The sequence below is a fragment of the Carcharhinus amblyrhynchos genome, chromosome 24 (genome assembly GCF_965287045.1).
Source record: "Carcharhinus amblyrhynchos chromosome 24, sCarAmb.v2.hapA, whole genome shotgun sequence".
Classification (NCBI taxonomy): domain Eukaryota; kingdom Metazoa; phylum Chordata; class Chondrichthyes; order Carcharhiniformes; family Carcharhinidae; genus Carcharhinus; species Carcharhinus amblyrhynchos.
In genome coordinates this window covers 22,893,437-22,920,857 of record NC_137347.1, presented here as the reverse complement: position 1 = coordinate 22,920,857, position 27,421 = coordinate 22,893,437, and the positions used below count along the sequence as shown (strand labels likewise).

The 27,421-nt window shown below is 42.7% G+C and overlaps 1 protein-coding gene across 2 annotated transcripts in view; it reads right to left on the bottom strand.

Annotated features, from left to right (window-relative positions):
* The window catches only part of LOC145357838 (grainyhead-like protein 3 homolog), a 98,170-nt gene that overhangs the window by 22,729 nt on the left and 48,020 nt on the right, over positions 1 to 27,421 (bottom strand). For both annotated transcript variants that reach the window (XM_080211373.1, XM_080211374.1), the window contains exons 7-11: positions 25,947 to 26,058; positions 22,403 to 22,497; positions 10,445 to 10,603; positions 5,178 to 5,256; positions 277 to 416 (exon numbers count right to left, since the gene is read on the bottom strand). In XM_080211373.1, the coding sequence (XP_080067499.1) occupies positions 277 to 416; positions 5,178 to 5,256; positions 10,445 to 10,603; positions 22,403 to 22,497; positions 25,947 to 26,058 (585 nt within the window). The remainder of the gene's footprint in view (positions 1 to 276; positions 417 to 5,177; positions 5,257 to 10,444; positions 10,604 to 22,402; positions 22,498 to 25,946; positions 26,059 to 27,421) is intronic.

Sequence of the window (27,421 nt, the reverse complement as noted above, 5' to 3'; positions counted from 1 at the left end):
GACAGTGACCCAAGCTGGGAATCGAACCCAGGTCTGCTGGTGCTGTGAGGCAGCAGTGCTAACCACTGTGCCGCGCTCCCCCCCAGCCCCACTGCGGTGCTGAATATTTCAGTTCAGGCATGAAGAATAGGTAATTGAGGTGGACTTGCTGTTTGCCCATGAGATTCAACTCGGGTAAGAATAAGAAAGGAAATAAAAATCTCAACTGGAGACTTGTAAAATAAATAGTAACGATCTTTCTACAGTATTAATGCACTCATCGGCGCATTTACTCACCAATCCAGTCCGTTGTGAGTAAAGAATGTGGGCTTCTGGGGTGAATAGAACTGGAGGAGAAATTAGATCTGATATTGGCTTGAAATATGTAATATCATTTCCCTTGTGGTCTGGCCGTGAAATCCTCTTGCTGATGATGGCTGTTAAATGAAAAGGATGAGACGGGAGATTAAGAGCATATTTCTTTGCAGGTTGATAATGAATACAGATAGAAAAAGGCTTTGCAGATATCCTCACTCAGAGCAACAGGTTTAACAGAGACCAAATTCCCATCCACCACAGCTATTGCAAACTTTACAGTCTTCAATCACTCCAACAGGGCAGAAGAAATCAAGAGCTAAGAAATGACATTATCAAAGCTAACCCACCCCAAAGACAAATGGCAGAGGGTCGCAGTGGCTGTAGCGGGCGGAGGGGGGGTGGATGGAGGGAGGGCAGAGAGGTTAAACTATCAAATGAGCAAAATTGTTTTTATGGCAATGGATTTCATGGCACCTGAGTATATCAACACGGAAAGGAGATTAAACTTGGATCCCAATTTCATTACTGAGTCAGCTTGCATTGAGTCAGAAAGCCCAATATTGAAAAAAAAACAGGAGTCACCAACTAATTGCCTTTTCCAGCACTTCTTGTGAGCCAGGAGGAGCAGGAATGGGTCGCTCAAAGAAGCCTACAACCTCTTATCTGCAGGTCATAGTCTCTCTCCTTTTGCCAATTGTTGACTCCCTCCCTGCTACCAGCTGCAATATCTGTTCTTCCCCCAAAACTGTAAATACTGACTGAAATGACTCCTCAGAGGCTGGTCTTCCTTCATCGGATTCCCTTTCCTTACAAACTCAATACCACTCCTCGACTGCTTCTGGTACAAAGTGAGAATCAGGGATGCCAGTGGACCTGACTCTCTCGTACACAGGTGAAGGGTGCGCGTGTGTGTGTGTGTGTGTGTGTGTGTGTGTGTGTGTGTGTGTGTGTGTGTGTGTGTGTGTGTGTGTGTGTGTGTGTGTGGAGGTTGGGGGGACGCCAATATTATGAGTTCAATGAGACCCATACGGTTGGCCTCTTGGAGTATGAGCTCCCTGACTGAGGTCATAATTGCCTGCCCAATCAAGAAGCTGATACTCCAAGAGGCCAACCTTGGGCGTCTCACTGAAGTCATAATATTGACTTCCCCCCAACTCCACCGCTGCCTCTCCCCCTTCTTGTCACATTACTGCTGAATATCTCTGGTTGTAGTTCTCCCCAGCCCACCCCAACTCCAAGCCACGTCGTTGGTTTGCCTATTAATTGGGCTGGCTACTGGGCGAGAAAGGGATGTTGGGTGGGAACTGATAATGAGGACTTGCTGTTTAATTCTGTAGGAGCTCTGCAATCCCCTGTTTCCCATCGCCTGCCCGCCTCTCTGAGAATATCAGGAGCATGGAGTCCATTCCTTCCAAATTTTTCAAATCAATCTAATCTACCATTCACTCACTCTGACTGGACTTGCCGTGTCAACCAGAGCTGTACTTTGCAAAATGCTTTCATCTCGGGAGGAATATCCCCAGTGGCACAAATGGGAAATCTGGGTTTCAAACACCAGAGTCCTTATGGCTACTCCAAGTGAGAATCCCACAGTAAAAAAATTAAAAACAAAAAATGTATCTCCTAGAAACCCAAAATGAAAGTGAAATATAATGCAAAACACAAACCAGGTCAGTCAGTATCTATAATGAGAAAAAGCAGGGTACGTAATATTGTGGGATGTACTCTTCATCAGACTGAAGATTAAATAGTAAAGAGTAAGTTTAGTAAAGTTAAGAAGTTGGAGAGGAAATAATGGTAGAAGATAAGAGGAAAAGGACATATAGCAAGGTAGTTAATGAATTAACTAGCCTGAAAGGTGTCAAGTAGAAAATAAGTGATATAAAAGATAATACAGACATATAGAAAGAGCAAAAGAATGTGGAAATAATGGGGGAAAGGGTTGAAAAGGCAAAGGAGGGTCACATGCAGAACAAACATTTGCAAAATAAACAAACAAAAGAAGAGGAAAAATGTAAAAAATGTGCTTGCGGCAGAAATTGAATTCTAACCAAAAAGGAGAATCCCAGGAGACAAGAGGATGAAGAATGATCATACGTTGAGATCCCAGGTTACAGCTGGCTCCGAATCCTGAAAACTATCACCCTCCTCCCAGAAATTGCCAGGCCCTTCCGACATCGCAAGCAACAACTGCTATGAAGAGTGCAGCTGGGTTTGAAGCTGCCAGCATCACGTCTCTGCGTGGGTTTCCTCCGGGTGCTCCGGTTTCCTCTCACACTCCCAAGATGTCCGGGTTAGGTTGATTGACCCATCAGGGGGATTAGCAGGATAAATACTGGGGGGGGGGGGGGGGGGGGGGGGGGGGGTTATAGGGATAGGACCTGAGTAGGATTGTTGTCGGTGCAGGCTCGATGGGCCGAATGGTCAGGATTCTATGAAAATCGCAGTTAAGACAAGATAGATAAGAGGCAGGATTTTTCCTGTGAGCTAGTGAACCTCACGGTTAGGCTGAAACGGGGGTTAGGAGACTGAAAGTGGGTGGGAAAAGAGTCATTCAACATGATTTTCCTCAGAGGGACTAATTAGCAGTTGCTAACCAATTAAAGGCGGTGAGCGGGCTCTTGAAACTAGAGGGCCAGAGGATTTATAGCTTGAAGGCAGCCATTGGATGCCGTGGCAGTTAATTGAGGGAGAGGATGCTTCAGAATGGAGATGCCAGTTGTATTATTACTTTCTAGGTTGACATACAAGAAGCTGAAGGGCAGGAAGAAAGTTTGAGCACAAAGCTTCAATGGCAACTTGTTGTTTCAGCCAACACTGTGCAAGAGAATTGAATCACATGACACTTCATAACTTCCCCTGTCGGCATATATATTAGCATGAGCACATATTAAAATGATTATCTTTAACATATTAGCAAATCCTCTTTCGTGACATTGCAGCGTCATTCCAACTATATTAAATTTAACATAAAAAATGATATTTGTAGCAAGGCCATACTATGGTCTGAGGACAGGAGTGAGGTTGGAGGTGGGGGGCCCTCTCTGGAGCCCTGTCCAATTGGCAACCTATGGCTGCTGCAGCAGCCTGGCAGTGCAGGGAGGGCCTCTAGGCCTGGAGTCAGGAAGCCACCTCCAGGCGGCTAAGTTAGCCTCTGCCACCCATGTGCACTTAGAGGCCATCTTTGGAAAATCCCGTCTGGCCTCCTCCAGTGGCTTCAGGTTGCCATTAATTAGTTGAATCGGTTTAACCCTCTGTCAGGGCTGAAAACCCTACCAGCATCACCATACCACCACCTCCACCACCAACCCCCCACCCCCTGATATTCTTCATTTCAGGCCCGGTTTGGGGGGCAGAATGGAAACCGGCACACGGGACAGTCCTGCCCACCTCCACTTCTGTCCCTGACCCATCGAGGATTGTGGCTTTTGAATCTTACGTTGGAGTTGCAGCAGGAAACATTTGGATGTCAGGTTGGAAATGGAAAAGTGATTGTTAAGGTGAAGAGACACGGGCAGTTTAGGGTAACGAAGATATTCAGCAAAACTCCATTTGGGTTTCCCAGTTTGGAGGTGGTCAGAAGGTAAGGTTGAGAAGGTTTGTGTGAGCACACGGACAGAGTGTTTGAGACACTGGGCAATGATGTGACAGAAGGAAATAGGCAGACATTGCACCTGCTGTGTCTGCAGGGGAGGGCACCACTACAAGGATAGCTGGAAGTGGGGATGGTGGAAGATTTAGCAAGAGTATTTTTCAGGGAACCAGGCCCTTTGAAAGACAGAGAAAGCTGAGGAAAACATGCTTAATTTGTGGGAGCATTTTATGTACAGTGAAAATCGTTGAAGGGGAGCTGCGAATTGAACAGAAAGTGAAAACAAGAAGGACTCTACTGATGTGAGAGGAAGGGGAGGGATAAGAACAAACAACCGGGGAAAGGGCAGGATGCAGAGTTCGTTTGAAAGAAACGGGAGAGATTTAAGTTTCGTTATCATTGTCACAAATAGGCTTCCATTAACACTGCAATGAAGTTACTATGAATATCCTCCAGTCACCACACTCTGGCATCTGTCTGGATACACTGAGGGAGAATTTTGCGTGGTCAATGCACCTAACCGGCACATCTTTCGGATTGTGGGAGGAAACCGGAGCACCCGGAGGAAACTCATGCAGACACGGGGAGAACATGCAGACTCCACACACACAGTGACCCGAGCTGGGAATTGAACCCAGGTCCCTGGTGCTGTGAGGCAGCAGCGCTAAGCACTGTACCAAATTTCAGAAGCTCTGTGGGAAATGGGGTTGTCAGAGAAAACTGAGGAGTTCTTAGGTTTAATGATGCATTTACTCCCTCTGTGTATTCCATCTTTCCCCGTCTCTTGCTCCACTTTTTTTTCTCTATTTTGTAATGTCACTAAAATGTCTGTTCATCTCTTTGCCATTAGTCCGTTGAAGGATATACATTTCTCTTTACTGATGGCTGACTAACCTACTGTGTATTTTTATCATTTTCTGAATTAGAACCCTGCTGTTTTAAAAAAAAAGTGATTTTTCTCCTGATATTTCACAGAGAATTTAATCTTATCCTCCTTTGAGTTCTTCAAGTTCAGTATTTCCTATTCAGGACAGAGCATATATTTTGTACATTCTTGACTTTGCTCCGCGTCTGTTGTGCTGGAGGTAGAGTCTTGTGCCATTAGGATTTTCATACACTTTATTTTGTAGGGTTTTGTAATGCCATCCCAAACAGTGGCTGGAATTCTCCGACCTCGCTTGTGGCTGGCATTACCTGATCCTACTGCAGTGAATGGAGATTTGACCAAGTGCTGACTGTAAAGGTGAAGCATACAAGATCGGAGAATTCCAGACAGTGTTTTACTTACTGTCCGTGGTGGAATCTGGGAACTTGCTTTTTCTTTTTGACTGTTTGCGTTCTTCATCTCTCATTTTCCTCTCAGCACCCTGGAACAAAGGACAGAAGAAGAATATGGAGTCACTCTCAGATTGTGAGCTTCAAGTTAAATTGTTAACAGGAAGCAACTTGCTTCCTTGTGTAAAATTGAAATAGTTAATTGTAACAGCAGTATAAGCAGTAGTGAGTCGGCTAGGATAATATTCATTGGAGTTTAGAAGAGTGAGGGGGACCTCATAGAAATTTATAAAATTCTAACAGGATTAGAAAGAGTAGATTGAGAAAGAGTGTTCCTGATGGTGGGAGAGTCCTGAACAAGTTTGAGGATAAGGGGTATATCTTTTAGTACTGAAGTGAGGAGAAACTTCTTCACCCAGAGGGTGGCGAATGTATGGAATTCACTATCGCCGAATGTAGATGAGGTCAAAACATTGGGTGTGATTTTACAACCTTGCTTGAGTGAGACCAGAAATTCCCGCCAAGGTCAATGGACATTTTCGTTGTCCGCCCCTCGCCGCTCTGATTCCATGACCAGCGGGGCGATTGTGGGATTTCAAGAAGGAATTAGATCTGTGGAATTCACTACCACAGAAAGTAGTTGAGGTCAAAACATTGTGTGAATTCAAGAAGGAACTAGATATAGCTCTTGAGGCTAAAGCGATCAAGGGATACAGGGAGAAGATGGGATCAGGACATTGACTTTGATGATCAACCATGATCATAATGAATTGCAGAGCAAGCTCAAAGGGCTGAATTGTCTACTCCTGCTTCTATTTTCCTTGTTTCTGTGTTTCTACAAAGTACTAATAACCAAATGCTACATCATCATTCTCAAAGAATCCACACACTGTATTTCCTGTTGGCGGATCCAGTTTGTAGAATCAAACAATGATGCAACACAATACAATACAATAGGCCATTCAGTCCGCCATGCCTGTGCCAGCTCTTTGGTTAAGATATCCAATTAATCTTATTTCTCTGCTCTTTCCCCATAACCCTTTAACTTTGCTCCTTTAAAGCACTTATCTATCTTGCTTTTGAATATTAGTGGTGAATCTGTCCCTGCGATTCCAGAATTTGTGAGTCACCTTAACCCTGTATCCTTTGTGAAATGATTGTAACAACTCACCCTGTAAAGAAATGTTTCCTTCTGTCACCTCCAGTTTTTTTGCTCGTCACTTGTTGCTTTGGTTACTGACTCATCTGCTACTGGAAATCATTTCTTTTTATTTACTCAGTCAAATCCACTCAGGATTTGGAACACCTCCAACAAATTTCTTCTTATCTCTCTCTATTCTAAGAATGCCCTCAGACTCTATACATAACTGATGTCCGTCATCCCTGTCACCAGTCCAGCAAATCTCTTCTGCATCCTTGAAGTCTCATGGTTCCAGAATTGAACACAATAGACAGATTTTCCATTCCCATCAGTGGGTTTGACTTCCAGAAGAGTTAGATGGACTCAAAATATTAACTCTATTTTCTCCCTGCCAGACCTGTCAAGCCCTTCCAGTATTTTCTGTTTTTTTTTCAGATTCCAGCATCCGAGGTATTTTACTTTTATTTATGGGGTGGCACAGTCGTTAGCAATGCTGCCTCGTAGCTCCAGAGAGCCGTGTTCAGTTCCGGCCTTGCGTCACTGTCTGTGTGGAATTTGCACGTTCTCCCCTTGCCTGTGTGGGTTTCCTCCAAGTGCTCCGGTTTCCTCCCACAGTCCAAAGATGAGTGGGTTAGGTTATTTGGCCATGCTAAGTTGTCCCTTAGTGTCAGGGGGACTAGCAGGGTAAGTATGTGGGTTATGAATGGGATTGTTGTCAGTGCAGTCTCAATGGGCCGAATGGCCTTTCTGCACTGAAGGGATTCTATGGGACAAATTTTCTGTTCCGCCCACCATGGGAATCGGAGCGAAACAAGAGGTGGACCACGGAAAGGTCTGTTTTAAATGCGGGTGCGGCCAGAAATGATTCTATGGTATGACCTCTTGATGTCTTTTATTATTAGCCTCACTTTACTACATTTGCATGTTTCATGTCATCTGCAGATGCTAATATTATAATGTATCATATCAATTCGAGGCCATTGATATATCTGAAAAAAGCAGTGGTCCCCATACTCTGCCCTGGGGAGCACCCATTGCGTACATCTTTTTGTAGCAATCCAATTGATCTCTTTACCTTCTTTAGGCATTGCTAATCTATCACTTTAATCTGATTAATGCACTAGAGAAAAATAGACTAGTGCTCCTAACAGTTTCATCTAACTGATTCTATTTACTGTCTATGCAAAGTATCTGGTCAGGAGACAAACTATCAGATTGTTATTCATTTCCAAACCCTTGCATTTACACGGTTTTTGAAAATATAAGGGTGGTGTTTAGGTCCACATACCATATCACCGGATAAACAAAACAGACTGTTTCTACACCTTGGGCGTACCTTAAACTCCAAGGAGTTCTTTCTCACCCATTCTCTCTTTCACTGTCACATTCCATTTCAGCTCCATCTGTTATTTTGTGATGGTTGATGCCTCAGGTATATATTACATATCTTTCACTAATCCTAGCTCGGGTTTTAAAAGAGATCCTATCTCTTTTCATTTTTTACCATTATTCACAGCGGAAAAGAAAAACACACTTACGCCAAAGACCTCTGTAGGACACGAGAGGTTTATTATAACAATGGCTCTTCAGCCAGTGCAAGTTTTATGGAATACTCCACAGCCATTGCAGTCAACAAGATGGCACTTTCTTACCAGGGCTGAATTGCTAACTCAGTGCCGCTAAGGACTACAAGCCTTTCAATTGCATTCACCCATCATCCAATCAATGTAAAAATACAGTCAAACACCTACTAATGCACTCCTAACTTCGTGAAATCATTCTTTCATAACTTTCCCACTTGTAACAGTAACGCTATGTACCCGTCTAACCTATGACAACATGGATTTGATCACTTGTTGAGAAAGCGGGTGCCTCACTTACCATTATAAACATAAACATCAGGAAAAAGATACAATAGTCTGAGATCACGTACCAACATTTTCAAGAACAGCTTTGTCCCTGATGTCATCAGACTTTTCATTGAATCTCTACAGTGCAGAGGGAGGTCATTCGGCCCATCGAGCCTGCATCAACAACAATCCCACCCAGGCCCTATCCCCTTAACCCCGTGTACTTATCTTGCTAATCCCTCTGACACTGAAGGGTGATTTAGCATGTCTAATCAACCTAACCTGCACATGTTTGGACTGTGGGAGACAACTGGAGCATCTAGAGGAAACCCACGCAGATACAGGGAGAATGTGCAAACTCTACAGTCACCCAATGCCGGAATTGAATCTGGCTCTCTGGCACTGTGAGGCAGCAATGCTAACCACTGTGTCACCATGAATGGTCTAATCATATATTAAGCTGATCTTTCTCTTCACCCTATCTGTGTCTGTCAAATTGCATTCTGCACCCTTTTCTTTCTTTCTGCCCTATGTACTTTATGAACGGTATGCTGTATAGCGCGCCAGAAACAACTCTTTTCACTGTATCCTAATACATGAGACAATAATAAATCAAATCAAGTCAAGTTTTAAATGACTAGGTTAGAGGTCTCATGTGTTGCCTAGAAAAGGTTTACCTTCCAGAGATGGGGGGAAATTTTCCCATCACATCCGTCTCAGGAATCGTAGCAGGAGAGGGGTGGATAATGGAAAGGTCCATTGACTTCGGGTGGGATTTTCTGATTTTGGGGTGAGCATGGCTGGAAAATCCCGCCCATGGTCTGCAAAGCATAGAGCCTAGAAACAGATTCTGATAGCCAGGTTTTTATTTCGAACTTGCCCACTCAGGACATGAACTGATGAGAAGCCTACAGACTTTTTCCAGCACTTTCCGCTTATCATTTCATCAGTTTCAATGGAGTAATCACGTTCCAAAGAATTGACTTAACTCAATCACTCAGGCTATAAGCGCACAAGTCAGGGGGCATTCCTCAACTGCACTCACCCAAAGTGTTTGAAAAAATTTATTTTGCAGGTTTTGGCATTTCAGTTGTGCAATGTATATTCCTATCACTGAGATTGTTTTCATTGCAGCAATGGCAGAACATTTTCTTTTTATCAGAGATTCATCTTATGCACAAAGAGAAAAAATTATCTTTATCCACTGGCATCAATAGGGGTTTCAGACAGGGAAGAGAACAGGATATATTTTCTCCCGTAATGTTAACTCTTTGCAATAAAAAGATAGAACTTATGGCTCTTGCCCATAATAAGCCACAACGTTGAATAAACCCAATTACAAATATGATCTACAGTTTGTCATTGCACGAAAATTAATGACGCAATACATCAATCCTTTACCAAATCCAGTTTGGCATTGGCAACTAACTAGAATGCTCACAATATTAGAACGTAGCCATTGGAAACTTAATGGATTGTTTTCTGTGAACAAAATATTAAAATAAATTTTCATACAAATTATACTATTGTCACCTTCATACTAATGCTCTTGATATTCTGTCAATTTTTTTTAATCTCCAACTCAGAAGAGCAACTTTTAATGAACATTTTTATTTTCTAAACTATCCTTAGCGTGTCACTGAGCCAGGCTAACAATTTTGTACCAATCAGGACTGAAGAGAGGGCATATTTGTGCTGTCGTTTGATGCTTACTGGGAATTAAACTATGATCAGCCACAATCACCACTTTCTTTTTGTTAATATCTGAAACTTTTTTTTTTCCCACAATGTATCCACTTTTTATTTTTCTTATCTATATTTCTTGACCTTTGCTAATTATGGGACATAGGACTCAGAAGCAGGAATAAGCCATTAGCCCTTCAAGCCTGCTCCACCATTCATTACAGTTATAGCTGATCTGGCTGTGGTCTTAACTTCATGTTGCTCCCTGCATTAACCTTGTCTCCCTTGCCTAACTAAAGTCTATCAGCCTTGAATACATTTAAAGAGCCTACCTTCTGAAGAAGAGAATTCTAATGCCCATCTGAGAGAAAATAAATTCTCCTCATCTCCTCATCTGCCTTAAAGGGGAGCCTACTTCTTCTTAAACTATGTTCCTCAGTTCTGGTTTCACCCCCACAAGAGGAAACATCCTTCCTTTATCCACCCCATCCAGTCCCCTCAAGGTCTTTTTGTTTTAATAAGATCATTCTATAAGATCATGCCACAAGACATCAACATCCAAACACAGCAGCTTTTAAGACACCACAAGCGCAGATCAAACTGTACCTTGTCCACAAATATTTTGATCTGACAGACGGCCCGGTGAATAGGCTTGTCTGATTTGGCTTCACAGTCATAGGTGTCTATCTGGAGATTCAGGGGAAGACCTTTGACTCCCTTCTGTGAGGAGAAGTCTGTACTGAGGCAGTTAATACCAACGTAAACCTATTAGAGAGAAAAGAAAATGGAAGAATTATTATTTTTTGCACGCTGATCAATGCTCCCTTTATAATTAAAGTATCCATTTGGGTGAGTCTGGGAATTTTGGACTGAAATGTTAGAGGATTCTGATTATGATTATCTCTGGGGAGCAGGTGACACATTAACATTCTCAGCTACTGAAAGAAGTATTTCAAATGAACTCTTTTTTATAGGTGGATCCAACGGATAATCACTGGTACTCTGGGCTAAACAGGGTAAAGTGACTGGGCAACAAGATGGCAGATAGGCTATGATGTGCAGAAGTGTAAGGTTCTTCACTTTGGTCATGAGATTTGAATTGTGAAATATTTTTTAAATGGTATGAAACTTCTAAATCTAAATGGTGGCATGGCAGCACAGTGGTTAGATGCTGCTGCCTCACAGTGCCAGGGACCTGGGTTCAATTCTGGCCTTTGGTCACTGTCTTTGTAGAGGCTGCACATTTGCTCAATGTCTGCATGGGTTTCCTCCTGCTGTTCTGGTTTCCTCCCACAGCCCAAAGATATGTGGGTAAATTGATTGGAGGGTAAATATGTGGGGTTACAGGAGTAGGGCCTGGGTTGGATTGTTGTTGGTGCAGACTCGATGGGCCAAATGGCCTCCCTCTGCAATGTAGGGATTCTATGATTCTATGAAATGTTGAGAGAAACTTGGATGTAATTGTACAAGGGGATACAGAAAGTTAGTGTGCAGTGACAACAAGCAATTAGGAAAGGCAATTAGTATATGTTGGTCTTTATTGCAAGGGATTTGGAATACAATAGTAAGGAAGTGTTGCTACAACTGCACAGGGTTTTTCTAAGACCATAGTTGGACTACTGTGCTATGGAGTTTTGTTCTCCATATCTATGGAGGGATATACTTGCACTGGAGGGGGTTAAGCACTGGTTCACTGGGACTCTTTCCTGGGATTAGTGTGTTGTTCTATCATTAGGCGCTGAGTAAATCAGGCCTATGTTCTCTGGATTTTGAAGAATGAGTGGTTTTCTCAATGAAACCTACAAGACTTTGAAGAGGCTTAAAAAGGTAGACACTGAGAGGATGTTCCCTCATTGCTGGGAAATCTAAAATAGGTTGTGGACATTCCATTGTCGAGTATATTTAAAACTTGGGTAAGTACATTCTTACGGTTTAAGACAATCAAGGGGTATGGACAGTGGGTGAGAAAGTGAAGTTGAGGCCTAAGATTGGATATGAATATATGGAATCTTGGAACAAGCTCAAGGGGCCTAATTCTTATGATTTTAACTTTAGAATGAGATAATATTATTTGATGGACTCGAAGCTCTGTCATACTTCTACTAATGAAATGACCTGCCAACACTAATATAATTTCAAGGGTTGTCCTGATGTCTGCAGAGTGTGATTTTTACAAAAAGAAACACAGGAATTATTTGTTCATGACTGATGCACAAATCGATAGCTGTGAAAATATTGCAGAACCATCCAGCTATGTCCAAACAAATCCAAGTGAAGCTCTTCAGAGTGTTTATTGCACAAAGCATACACAACATCTGTTGCTTTACCGTCAGCATAATGAAGTCCGAGCTGTAATAAAACCAGTCATGTGTAACCTTATTGAAATTAAAATCTACTACGCGCTTTATTCCTTTCATGATGATCATGTGGCAAACGACCAGATTCTGCTGATCATTCACTCGCTTCGGCTTGTTTATGACATTACTATTCAACTGGGTCCCACAATAGCCAGGAGTGACAGACAGCCACCAGCTCGAGGCATCCAAAATCAATCGACCGGAGGAACTCTGCTTCAGAGCCATTTGGAAATTTCAGTTACCTGAGGATCAACATCCGTGAGGTCCCAATGCAACTATTCCAATTAGAGTTTCAAATAAAAGAGACCTTTTGTTCCTGGCAGTGAGGTTTGGTGCATATTTGTTTGCTGGCGAATTAATATTTTCATCTGTTTTGGCAGGAGTACATTTCAAATGCTTTGTATGGTCTGAATTTTACCCTGAATGTTGGAATTCTAACATCGCGGATGTTCTGAGCCCGCACTTGCTGGCAGCGGGCACAGTTTGGCAATATTATTGGAGGCAACTTCCTCTGGAATCGTCATTAGTATGAAAACTGGGTAGGAGGTAGACATCGTCAGCCCCACCACAGGCCTCAGTTATGGAGAGGCAATGGCCAGTGGTATTATCGCTAGACTATTCATCCAGAAAACCAACTAATATTCTGGGGACCTGGGTTCGAATCCTGCCATGGCAGCTGGTAAAATTTGAATTCAATAAAAAATATCTGGAAGTAAGAATCTACTGTCAACTATTGTCGATTGTTGGAAAACCCAGCTGGTTCACTAGTATCATAGAATCCCTACAATGCAGAAGGAGACCATTCAGCCCATCAAGTTTATGCTGACTCTCCGACAGAGGTTCCCACCCAGGCCCTTTTCCTGTAACTTCATGCATTTACCCCACTAATCCCCTTAACCTATACATCCTGGGACGCTAAAGGGCAATTTAACTTGGCCAATCCACCTAACGTGCACACCTTTGTGACTGCGGGAGGAAACCGAAGCACCCAGAGGAAACCCACACAGACATGGGTAGAACTTGCAGACTCCACACAGGCAGTGACCTGAGGCCGGAATTGAATCCAGATCCCTGGCACTGAAGGGAAGCAATGCTTACCACTGTGCTGTCTTTGTAAGCACCTGAGGCCACTCGCCCATGCCACACATCATTCCCCATAGCAGCAGATGTTGTTACCTGACATCCCTGCCAGCATTAACCAACTAGTAGAGATAGAGATAAATGACTCCTGAACACTTGTTTATGTTTCACCCAGCTCCTCCTCAGTTTTATATGTACTTTGTATATATTCAATTCATGACAGACCTTACAGTAACTGAGTGATATCTTATCATAAAGAAAGATTTGAATTTATTTCATGACACTTGTAACGTAAGAAAAACTGCGTCAATTTCTACACAATAATGTGGTGTTGATTAAGGAATAACTTTTGGCCAGGACAAAGGGAAGAACATCCCTGTCTTCATTGCCATAGTGCCATGAATGTTTTACATCCACTTGAGGGGCAGACCAGGCCTCAGTTTAATGTCTCATTTGAAATACGACACGTCTGACAGTGCAGCACTCCCTCGGTACTGTACCATCAGCCATTAACTATTAAATGGCTACAAGACACGACGTGTACCCCTCATCAAAAGCAACCTTTCTGGTTGTATCACAGCTTGGTATTGCTCCTGCTCTGACCAAGACCACAAGAAACTATGAAGAGTTGTAGCCCAGTCCATCATGCAAACCAGCCTTCCATCCAATAACTGCATCTACACTTACCGCTACCTCGGAAAAGCAGCCAGCATAATCAAGAATCCCAAACATATTCTTCTCTGCTTTCTTCCGTCGGGAAAAAGATACAAAAACCTGAGGTCACGAACCAACCAACTCAAGAACTGTTCCTTCCCTGCTGCCATCAGTCTTTTGAATGGACTTACCATATATTAAGCTGATCTTTCTCTGCACTCTGGCTATGACTGTCACACTATATTCTGCACCCAGTCTTTCCTTCCCCCTTAGGTACACTAGAATGGCGTGCTTTGTCTATACATCATGCAAAAAATAATACTTGTCACTTTATCCCAACACATAACAATGATAATCAAATCAAACCAGGGGCCTCCTCCAACTGGTGTGGGGTGGGGTAGGGGAATTGATGTGACCATAATTCAGCCCTCAGTAACAAAATGGCAAAAAAAGTATCTTTTTAAGAAATTAAAAAGCTATCAGAGGTCTACCATTATTTAATATTATACAATACTATGTAAAATCACTGCATAAATCAATCCACATTAAATACTTGCACATAAACCCAGAAACAAACTGCCATCTAAAATTTCTATTACAAAACAAAAGGAAAATAACAGCATTGCCATAATAAATGACAAATCTGCCCCGCAGTTCAATTCTTATTAGTATCTGACTTATTGTTTGGACCTCAGAATTACATTGTGTGATATGACTGCATAAATGCAAAGTGGTCATGTGCTTAAGAGCGCAAAGCATCATTTCAAACATACATCATATATTTCGAAAATTGTTTTGTAAAAAATCCGTAGTTAAAGAAAACCAATTGAACTGTAAATAGTTTTTTGGGGGGTGGGGGGCAGGGTTTGGACTACAATTTAATCTCGTTCCAGTCATGTGGCTTTTCTCTCCATCTTACTCAAGTTTCCTTCAGCCAACCAAACTGGGACAGCTGCAGAACGATTACAATCAGACCCTCAAGGAGTTTCGTTTCAAGCGCATTTATAGACCGTGCTGTCAAAGGAGTTTTAAATCATCTGTCACAGCTGGATCAGACGTATTTTTAAAGAAACTTTATTTCCTTGTTCTGCTTGACAAGAGAGGAACATGAACATAACAAATGAGCACTAAAGGTTGCTTGTTTCGCAGGAAGCCACCTCATTGTTGCCGTGTAGCAGTTAAGGAAATAATTCCAAATTACTATAGAACCTCAAAGAACAGGTGCTAGGGAGACAGAGGGGCAACAGAGGGGGATACAACACTTTCTTTCTCCTTGTCTGCCCTGGTCTGTAATTAGCGTGAACGTATTGTGTGATTCCACACCCTACAGCCTTTAGGGAGTAAGATTTGAAACATTGCAGGTAATTTTCAAGGTCTACATTATTGAGTACATACCCTCAGGATTGTTACATACCTAATAGAATGATGCCCACATCCCATCTCTTAGAGTAACTTAACTAACAGGTTATCATTCTATTGTATGATTAGACACAGATTTTTCTGCAGATGTAGCTTGAACTCAACAATATTACATTCAAACATATCCTACAAATCATTTAGACAGTGATCTTCAGTAAGGCAATTCTATTAAACCATCAACAATCAAATGCAATCAGATCAATTTAAGAACTTCATAACTTCTTTAATCTCACAGCTTTTGGAGTTGTGATAGGAATTGTGTATATTGCAGCAGCCCTTAACTCAGTGAAAATAATTGTCAATTTTGCAAAGATGGTTCATGGCAGTTGTCACAAGACAGAAGGCAGGTCCTGCCACATTTTACTTGTAATCTTTCACCCTGCCAAAACTGGATTGCATACTTTCCTTGAAGCTGGAATTGCAGCCAAATAACAATAAACAGATGCTCAAGACATTCAGACTGAGGTACTCCTCTGCTGTCAGGTGTGGCCAGTAACAGAGGTCAACTCTGGTCTCTTTGAATTGCTGTTCCTCTAACATCTCCTACAAATGAAGCGAGTTACTGGACTGCTTCAGGAGTGTATCGCTTTCTGGATCTTCATGATGTTTTTGTGATAATCAAATACTCCTTTTCTGTTCTTAAGGAGGGCCCCATACTGTCAGGTGCAGACCACTTGTTCTTATAGAATCATAGCATAGAATCCCTATAGTGCAGGAGCAGGCTATTCGGCCCATCAATCCTGCACAAACAACAATCCCACCCAGGCCCTATCAATGTAACCCCACGTATTTACGCCAGTAATCCCTCTGATTCGAAGGGTCAATTTAGCATGGCCAATCAATCTAACTCCCACATCTTTGGACGGAGAGAGGGAACTGAAACCCCTGGAGGAAATCCACGCAGACATGGGGAGAACATGCAGACTCCGCACAGGTAGGCACTCAAGGCCGGAATTGAATGCAGGTCACTGGTGCTGTGAGGCAGCAGTTCTGGCCATTGTGCCACCATGCCAGCCCAATATATACTCCCTCTGGAACTCATTTTGTTCATGTGGTGCTTTGGAAATGCACTAAGGAATTTACACAGGATTCAGAAGCGGCCATTAAATCACTTGAACATGTTCTGCTATTTGATTGGATCACGGCTGATCTGTATCTTAACTTTTTCCACCTGCTGGTTCTAGAATCCTTAAACCCTTGCCAAACAAGAATCTATACAGCTGAGCGCTGAAATTTTCAATAACAAAGCCTCAAGAGCCTTTTGGGGGAAGAGGGGAAGAGTTCCACTCCGCTTTGCATGAAGAAGTGTTATTCTGACATTACCCCTGGAGGGGTAATCTTTAATGCAAAGGCTGTGTCTCCTTGTTCAGTTCCTTCATCCTGCACAGACCAGATCAAATGCTATTTCTTCATCTATTCTGTCAATTCCTTTCATTATCTTAAACAGCTGAAATAAATCACCGACATAAGCAAGTCTCCAGTAAATGCCATATGGTCAATTTTGTGGTGTCCAACTTGTGGTGAGCATGTTCCATGGCAATGGCTGTGTGGTTTAAGATGGGGCGTGGCACATCTCAAGCCTGATTTGGTGTGCCATTTTTGGTAACGTGCAATTTTGAGGGTAGGATGAGGTAAGCAGATATATTCAAGGCAATACAAGCCTAGGCTATGCAACCTGGCTTTATAATTTAATGCTTTCAGCCCCACTGTTGTTTAAATGGCAACAATGGGGAGGCAGTGGTATAGTGGTATTGTCACTGGATTAGTGACCCAGACTAATGCTCTGGGGACCTGGGTACAAAATACAGCATGGCAGATGGTGAAGTTTAACTTCAGTAAAGAAAGATTTGGGTATTAAAAGTCTAACGGTAACCATGAAACGATTGTTGGAAAAAAAAAACATCTGCTTCATTGATGTCCTTTAGGGAAGGAAATCTGCCATCTTTACCTGGTCTGGCCTACATGTGACTCCAGACCCAAAGCAATGTGGTTGACTCTTAAACACCTTCAGGAATGGATAACCCATTTAGTGACTCCCATGAACAAATATACTTTTGAGAAAACAGCAGCAAACATAAAGAGGGGTGGAACTGGCTAGGAATAAAAACGAAGGATACAAAATCATGAAACAATAGAATCGTACCACGGGATCCCAAAGTGCCTGTGCTGACTTTTTGAAAGAGCTACCCAGTTAGTGCCATACCCCCATCTATAGTTCTTTCCTTTTCAATTATAGATCAAATTCCCTATTTAACATTGTTATCAAGCCTTCTTTCTCTAACTGTTCAGGTAAAATTCCAATCAACAATCATTCAGCAATGTCATTAATCTCTCTTTAAAAATCTACTTGAGCTGCTCAAGCCCGAGAGTGTGTGATGAATGTGTTAAGGAGGCTGTGATAAGTGATGTGAAATTCAATGTGGCCTCTAACCCTAAGGGATATTCAAGTGAAAGAGGCTCTGCTTACCTCATCCTACCCTCAGAATTGCACATTGCCAAAAACGGCGCATCAAATCAGGCTTGTGATGTGCCACATCCCATCTTAAACCACACGTCCATTGCCATGGACCATGCCCACCACAAGTAGGACCCCACAGAATTGACCATATGGCATTTACTAGGGACCTGCTTTATGTTGGTGGAAATAATAATGACAGCAACATGATCTTACTACAGCAGCAGTGGATTTTCAGCATTTTCTAAGCAGCTTGCTCCCAAAATGAAGCCTCCTGAGAAGTCTTTGAGTGGGATTTTCTGACTCTTCTTTTTGGTAGTATCTTCTGGTCCTGTTAGCGGCCAATGTCAAGCCACTTCCGCCACCAGAGAACATGCCATGGCGGGGAGGGGAGGGCCGGGGGTGGGGAGTCTGTCGGTGGGGTGGGGGGGGTGCGGTTTGGTGGGGGTGAGGGGGCTGGAAAATCCCACTCCCTCTTAGTTATTTTTGAAAAGAGACACACGTTGCCCAAGGCTTTTGTCTTGGATTCATCAGGACAAACACAAGAGTGCCAAGTTTCAGAAAATCACAACAATGTGCGCTGCAGGTGGAGTTTTTTTTACTTATTGGGGAGCTTGATGAGCCAATACTTTCCTATTGGTTTGTCCCTCACAAAATCTTGGTTAATCAGAGTCAACTTGCAAACCAATCAATACCCACTACTCCTGTAGTTCCATGTCCCAACCCCTCTCTGAATAAAAGAGTTTTATTTACTGAATTTCTTGTATTTATTGGAAACTGGGGAGGGAATCCAGCAAGATTTAGGAACAGTTCTCAAACAAGAAAAGGAAAAATGGTTTCCAAAAGCAGTCTACCAGGCTATTTACTGCAACTGGGAATTTTTATTCAATGTTTTGGGAATTTTATGACCATTTATTCACAGAAAAGCTGCAGAAAACAGTTTCATTTATTTGTTGAGATTTCAAAGCGAAGTATTTTCATGCAAATTTTCAAAATAATATTGAGAAGAACATGCTTGTGAAGTAAGCATTGAAATTCTTTTCCTAAGGATAGAAAACAATAAGCAATTTATGACAGTATTGCAATAATCAATAAATGCCCTCACTTCACCCCGGCCCACGTTGTGTTTGAAATTCCCCGGTCCTCAGCACTCAAAAGTGCTCAGGAGGGTCAGTGCAGACTTGATAGGCCAAATGGCCTCATTCTGCACTGCAGCAATTCTAAGAAAACATGATTAGGTACAGGCTTTGATGTTGAACATAAGGAGGTAAGGAGGTCAGGGATACACACCCAGGGTGGGATTTTATGCTGCTAAGATTTTACAATCCCAACAAAGCATGTGAACAGTTCACTACATTTTACATGCCAACTTCCACCATGGCTCCACCCCAAGAGTTAGGATTTCAAGCAGACGGCTACTGAGGAGGCATGCAGCAGACTCAAAATTGGAATGTAAAAGAGTAATTAAAAGGAGTTTAAGACAAACAAGACGCTGAATTCATATGCGGATGTTTAGTGTGGTCATTATTTTGTACTGTCTTGTGATGGCCAATCTTAGCATTTGTTCTGTAAATCCACGAGCTATCTATGAAATAAAGCAGCATGACAACTTACACTAGGCCTGATCTCAGCAAGTGTTATTTTCTTCAAGACATGCACATGTGATGGACATGGACTGGAATCTCCAATCTCACCCACATCTGGGATTCTCCAGTCCCGCTGCAGTGAATGGAGATTGGGCTGAGCACCAAATTCTCCGTTCTCACTGGCAGCTATTGCAGGGCAAGTGGGATCGAAGAATTCTGGCTATAGCATCTGCTTCAGATCACAAGAGGTTACTACTGTTACACCTTTGGCTTATGGAATCATAAATTTAGTTATTGGGTGGTGGGGACACATACTTAATATAAGATGATCAATCCACTAAAGGAAAATGACAGGAATTATTGTACCTGAACAAAGATCTATGGTAAAGAAACTTCTATAAAATATGTTAACCTTGCTTTAAAAAAAAATCGCCTATTTTAATACATCTTAAAATTAAGCACATCTCTTCATGTTTAAATCAGCTAGTAATCAGTTTTATTCCATTTGGTCAGTAATGTTACTCCTGAGAGTTTTTGAATATAAAAATCAAAGATTGATTGGAGGGCAAGTGACCCTTTTTCTCCAGAAGGGAAATGGGATAATAAAATCGCTGGCTACCACCTCCAGATTCCCGCAATAGAATGGGTGTTGTCCTCTGTGTTTGCCTCTGGGGAAAATATTATGAGGCCGCAGACATGAGCTCCAGATTGTCTTGCAGTCAAAACTGGCAAAGCGATTGAACTGCCGAGATAATTGGCAAGATTGTCAGAAAGAAGATAGCTGTTACAACCCATAATTGCGACTGGATCTCCTCTGCAATTTTGCACTTGGGCTGGTTGAGTAGAGCGCACTTCAAGTAAAGCTAGTTTAAATTTCAATATAAACCTTATGGGTTGTAATCATTCAAAAAATCCAAACCTTGTAGCAAACATGATACTCCTCTTGTGGGGAAGTGGTGGTGTAGTGATAACGTCACTGGACTAGTAATCTGAAGGCCCAGGTCAATATTCTAGGGACTGGGATACCCGAACAGGTGCCAGAGTGTGTGATCCGGGATTTTCAAGCAATTTCATTGCAGTGTTAATGTAAGCCTACTTGTGACACTAATAAATAAAATTTAAATGTGAACAAATCCCACTGAAGCCACTAGGGGTGGCAGGGGGAGGGGAGGTGGGGGAGAGGGGGATTTAAATTCAATTAATAAATCTGGAATTTTAAAACTTTAGTTTCAGTAATGATGACCATGGCAACTATCATTGATTGTCGTAAAAACCCATCTGTTTCACTAGTGCCCTTTAGAGAAGGAAATCTTCCATCCTTACCTGATTTGATCTACACGCGACTCTAGATCCACAGCGAGCCCCTATCAAACCCCTACAAAGTCTAAAAGGCATTAAACCAGACAAGCCACCCAGCCTGGGAAATGACAATGACAAACTCAACCCTGCTAAGTCCTCCTAACTAAAATCTGGGGGTTTGTGCCAAAATTGGTAGAGCTGTCTCATAGGCGAGTCAAACAACAACTTGACATGGCCACACTCATTGAATTGTACCTTACAATGTCCCAGACACTACCATCATCATCCTTGGGTCTGTCCTGTCTCACCGACAGGACAGACCCACCAAAAATGGCAACACAGTGGTATACAATTAAGACGAAGTTGCCCTGGGAGTCATTGACTCCAGACCCCATTAGAGGATGTGATGGTTGAGTGGTATTATCCCTAGACCATTAATCCAGAAACTCAGCTGATGTTCTGGGCACCTGGATTCAAATCTTGCCACGGCAGCTGGTGGAATTTGAATTCAGTAAAAAAAATCTGGAATTAAGAATCTATTGTTGACCATGAAATCATTGTCAATTGTTGGAAAAATCCATCTTGTTCACTAATGTCCTGGACAATTTTAGGGAAGGAAATTTGCTGTCTTTACCTGGTCTGGATTTATGTGACTCCAGAGCCACAGCAATGTGATTGACTCTCATTTGTCCTTGGGCAACTAGGGATGGGCAATAAATGCTGGCCAGCCAGCGACATCGATGAATGAATTTAAAAAATGCCTCATAGTATCAATTCAAAAATGGGCAAGGAAAAGACCCATACCTTTTGAGAGCAAAAAAAAACTCATTCTCTATCGTAAATGAGTGACCCCTTATTTTTAAACAGTGACCAGTTCCAATACCTCCCTGTTCTAGTTTAGTTCTTGTCTCTGTTACAGATTTCTGAATTATTATAGCTAAAAGGATTGTTTAATAAATTATTTGATTGACTTAGCTTTTGCTCTCTCTTCTATTAGGGACTTTGTTCACCTGAAGTGCTAATTTGTTGCTGTTTTATGAATACAAAACCTGAAGGAAACAGAAGCAAATTGAAATAGAATTTCCATATCATAGTTGAATATGAGGACAGGAAATGAAGTGTGAAGGACAGGAAGTATATCCATCAGCACTGCTTTTATATCAATAATGGATTACATAAATCTAGTGAGAGACAGACTGGCACAGATAGATAGGTAGACTTAAGATTCAGGTGGGTGTCTTGTGGAAATCAATTTATTATCAAATAATTTCATCGTTTCTCTTTGATCAGTTGATTCCAGGTACAATGGCTCAAAACTGGCAACCTCGGGACCGAGACTCTGTTGGATTTCAGAACCTGCTGGATTGCGGATTGGGTGGTCCAGACCATTGGCAATTAGGATCAAGCTGGGCCAGGTGGGGTCAACGGTACTCCTGAGTGTGGAAGTAGGCCAGTGCGCAAGTAGCAAAGGGAGTAACTTAGTCAGGTGTCATACCATATCAGTGTAGTGTTTAGCCAAATTATCCAGGTAAGTTAATGTTTTATCATTTTACTCTATTACAATTAATTCTCAAACTGCCTAACTTTCAGACAACTTTGCGTTTTTGGACAGTGGGATTTGAGACACTGTACTGTATTATCTCGGTTAATTTATAAATATCATTGTCAGTGACTGGGTTTCCCCAGTGATATCCCATACATCTCCCAGTTTTACCTTTGCTTCCGTGCTGGTATCCCAGACAAAGGACAGAGCATTAAATGCCACTTCTTTCACACAGCTGATGGTGTTGCTGCTTTCCTTGTAATCCGCTATAAAAGCAAATGGATAGAATGAACCTATGTATCATGTAAAGAAATATGAACTAAGCAAACTTCTGAGAGCGATGTCAGCATTCTCCTCCCAGTGATGTTGTTCTGGTGAGAGATGGTGCTTTTAGAGATATTGTGAGACCATCAGAACTTTGATCCAGTATTCTGATAGACAACAGTTTGCTAATGGGATTTCACCATCCTGCATGAGCTCACTATTGTCTGGCTGCTGAATCCCAGCAGTGCTGGAACGGGTCTGCCAGTGAGGTACCTGAGGACATCATGAGCAGGTAAAAGGACAGAGCTGCCCTGATGATCAGAGCATGGGAGGTCCAGTAGGCCTTGGGATCTCTTGCCAGCTACCCATGGCAGCCCCAGTTAGTGGCAGCAACATGTGGAGTTTGCACATTCTCCCTGTGTCTGCGTGGGTTTCCTCTAGGTGCTTCAGTTTCCTCCCACACTCCAAATATGCGCAAGTTAGGTCAATCGGCGCATGGTAAATTTGCCCCTTAGTGTCCCAAGTGTAGGTTAGGAGGATTAGCAGAGTAAATACGGGGGGGGTCAAGCAGATAGAGGTCTGAGTTAAGATGCTCTGTTGGAGAGTCAATGCAGACTCGATGGGCACTGTAGTGATTCTATGATTCTATAAACATGCATGGATGGAAAGACAATCCACTGGAGTCCTGGAACTACCATCCCGTTATCAGTTATGTGCAGCAGACAGGGGTAGAGCAGCCTCTGGCAGTATCTGCGGACGAGGAGGGGCAATGCATATCAGGCAATAATACCTCATAGCCCAAAGTTTCCAACCATCCCCACTTCTATTCCCTTTGATTGCATTAGTGAATCCAACGCCAGCCATCCATTAAGATACATTTTTGAATGTGGTTCCTACTTTAATAATAAAAGTATGCTGGATGCCTCAAAAGTGAGACTAATTTTGAATTGCTCTAACAAAACACTTCCACGATAAAATAAATAAAAGCAACATATTGCAGATGCTGAAAATCTGAAATAGAAACAGAAAATGCTGGGAAAACTCAGCAGATCTGGCTGTATCTGTGGAGAGAGAAACAAGGGTTAACGTTTCAGGTCAGTATGATTCTTCACAGATATGATGGGCTGAATGGACCTTATCTTTGCTGTGACCTTCAACAGTTCTACATGAAATCTTTCCTTCCTTTCATTGTTCTAATCCTTCAGGGAAGTCCTCTGGTACGTATATTGACCAGGCCAGAAACATCACCTTTCTCTCTAGACAAACCCACAAGTGACTGAGGTCTATCATTTCTTAGTCTGAACCATGTGGGGAATTCAGCAGACACACTGTTTAACCATTGGCCCCATACACACACACACACACACACACACACACACACACACACACACACACACACACACACACACACACACACACACACACACACACAAAACCCCTTGTCTGGTGGCTTCAAGAATGAAAAAGTTTAGGTCCTCTGTAAAAAATGGCTTTTCACACCCCTGCCCCTATAGTCAGTGGTTGCAGGTTAGCAAGACAAGTGAACCACATTACACAACACAGCCATTCATCCACAATCACATCCTATTACAATGTATGTACATAGAAACAGACCACTGGGTATTTATATTATTCTGGTTTCCGCTCGGGTTTATACTCCGCCTGAGCTTTGTCCTTGGCCGCATCCTCACAAACTTGCCTGCTAAGCTGAATTTCTACAGCACAATTTGGCTGACTGTTGATGTGAGGCTAAAGTCATCCTGGGAATTTTTTTGCTGATTATTTGAAGCAATTGACTTTGCAAGATTGAGCAGTGTGTCACCTTGCAGCACTTTTGCTTAACTGCACTGGCATCTATAACACTCCTGGCATGTATTTTGCTGAGATTGTATTCAGTTCCTTGTGCGATACCTTCTCCAATCACCAGTTAGACTTTAAATTTTCCTTCAAATCAAAAAGTCACGACTGTTCTTTATGATTAAGCATCTTAAATTATTTTTCCATGCATTTCACTTCATCAATTGACCCATTCCAGATCTAACATAATAGAATCCTCTCTGTAAAGGATTTTAATGGATCGCAGGTGAAATGAATATTGAATATTTCAATAAATATTAATGACAGTGAATGTTAAATTTTAGTGTCGTAAAGATTGATGTTAGTCTTCAGTTCAATATCAGCATTTTCAGCATATTTCCGTCAGATTTTCAGGAACGAAAAAAAGTGAAAAGTAATAGGAAAGAAAAGGAATTGGAAATAAAATGTGGGCTGTGATTCTCCCATCTTGCTGTGTTAGTTTTTTTAGCGCAGTGGGCTGGAAGTCTCTTGCCAACTTGTGAGATTCGTGTTGCATTCGCACCCTGCTAGCATCTCCCAGTGCCGTATTCTGGTGGCATCTCCTCCACACTGGAAATCAGTGGGGACGGGCAAAGAGAATTTACATAGGCATCTGAATATCATTTGTGGTCCCGGGACTGAAATCTCTGGACCCGCGAGCCTCTCCCCTCCCTATCCACAGTATTTCACTCCAGTGGGAATTACATTAGCTCCCCACTTTCAGGGAACTAGAGGCCTGACCCTGTTGGAATGAAGGAGGGGCAATCGGGGCCTCTAAAGGGTCAGGCGGTGGGGTGCTGCCCCCTGGGCATTGGCACCTAGGCAGTGCCAGCCTGTGCACCCTGGCGCTGCCCGAGAAAGTACCAGTGCCCAAAGGGTATCCTGGCACTGCCCATTGGGCATGGGGTGGTGCCAAGGGGCATGGCCTATGGGGGATCTGGGGGGGGTACAACGCCTGGTGGGGCAATCGGTGATGGTGGGGGTGGGGGGGTTTCCGCTGCCACTGTGCAGGCAGGATCGGTGGAGGAAGGAGGGAGGCCAGCCATCAGGGCGGGCTGGGTGGTGATTGGGGGTGAGCAGCCTGCTGTGAGGAAACGGGACGTGGGGCATGGGAGGCAGTCAGGACTGTGGGGAGGCATAGCTGAGAACCCCAGGGTTGGGGAATGGGAGTGGCTGGAGATTGGGGTGGGGTGGGCTGGGAGGGGGTTTCGGGGATGGTCCGGGAGTGGCTGCTGGGAGAGTGATCAGGCCTTGGAGAGGAGGGACTGGAAGAGCCAGCGTTGCGAGATCGTGGGGCTGGCCAATGATCGAGCTGGCCAACAATCGGGAGGTGGGCAATCCGGGGCCACAGCGCACACGGCAATCTTGGCGTTGACAGATTGGCGCATGCACATTGGCCCACTCAGTAGTTTGCTGCCAGCCTCCCAGGTGGGAATAGCCCCGCCTATTGAATTTTAAGTATATTTATGCCAGTGACTTCTGCAGTGCGCAGAGCGTGGGAGATTCTTCACTGTGGAAACAACGGGAATTACTCCAGTTTTCTTGCAAATATGACACTTAGAATTTTCTGAGAGAATTCTGTCCCTGATATCCATGATGGTACTAATTTCCTTACCAAAATCAATGACCCGTTGCTTGACTGTGTGTTGTCGGGAATGCCAATGTTTCCAATACTTCACTTGTTCCTCCGGAGTCTTCGCATTGTCAAAAACAGCCATAATCATACTCTACATAGAAGAAGATAGTAATAGATCACTTAGTTATGGAACACTTTTCTGAAGCAAACCCTCAAAATGCAAGCAAAGGACAGGTTGGGAAGTACTGGAATTCAGGGCGTTATCTTCTGTAACGAAGTCTAAGTTCAGTGGTGGATGTGGAAGTGTGAGTGATTGTGTGATGATACTGTGTCTTTAAGTAATGTATTTGAACTATGTTCTTATGCAGGGTCTGTTGTAGCAGTTCTATGCACTCGATGTCATTGTGTCTGTTCTGAGTTGTTGCTGCAGAAACATAATTGCTTCTAATGGTGAAAATGTTGGTTTAAATCTGAACTAGCGCTGCTCTGCTATTCTCCCTTGGGATTTCACAGAGTAGGGCTTCATTGGGATGAATGACACGTGTGGTCATATGCTGGGGAAGCTCATACAGAATAGTCAAGTTTAGTTGCTGTGTGCAAAGTTGAGAGAGAGCAGTGCCTTTTTTTGCCCCTCTCTGAAGTTGGAGACGAGAATCTGCCAGGAGCTAAGTCTCTTTTTTTGAGATTCAACTGTTTGAGAGTTTTTTTTCTTTAAGAATTGCTCTTTTGGAAACTGCTGTCTGAATCTCTGTCCAGACCTGTTAAAAAGCTAAAAGTCTAGCCTCACATGAGCATATTTGTTTTTTTGTGTGAAATAATTCTGAAGAAAGGTGTACACCTAGAGGGTATTGCTTTACATTGGAACAACAGAGATAGCTAGTTGTTAAGGATTGTATTTTGTCATGTCTAAGTATTTTAATTGGAAAAAATTGTGCTAATTCTTTTTCCTATATTCTAATTGTGTTCTTAAATTAAGTTTACTTTGATAAAAACTTCCTATTGAATCAGTTGTTTCATACCTGGAGTGAATCTACTATATATAAATGTATGTTGATGGTCCGGAACTTGTTGGAAACTTGTACTGACATGTCTATACCATGGTGACCTTAAAAAGGTGCCACAAACTGGCATCTGCACCTCACCATGTTGTCCATTTGAACCACCCTGCCTGCACCCTCACCAGAGTAGTGAGAGGTTGATTTGTCATAGTGGTAACCACACTGAAATCAATGAATTTCCTGGGCTAACTCCAGTTTTCACATTGTTGGCGTTTAGACAGGAAAACAACGGGATGGGTGCCATGGCATGATGGGGAAGACAGTTCATGTGAAACTGCTTGTAACTTTTGTAAATGCGAAAAGCCGATTTCAGGAGACGTCCTTGTCATTCTTCAAATGAGGATGAGCTTGAACTCAAACTTTTCATGTTAGAAAAGATTAATGACGGGTGACTGCTCACTTTTGACTTTGGATAGTTATTGTGTTATTGCATTGTCAGGGTAAACTAATGGAAAT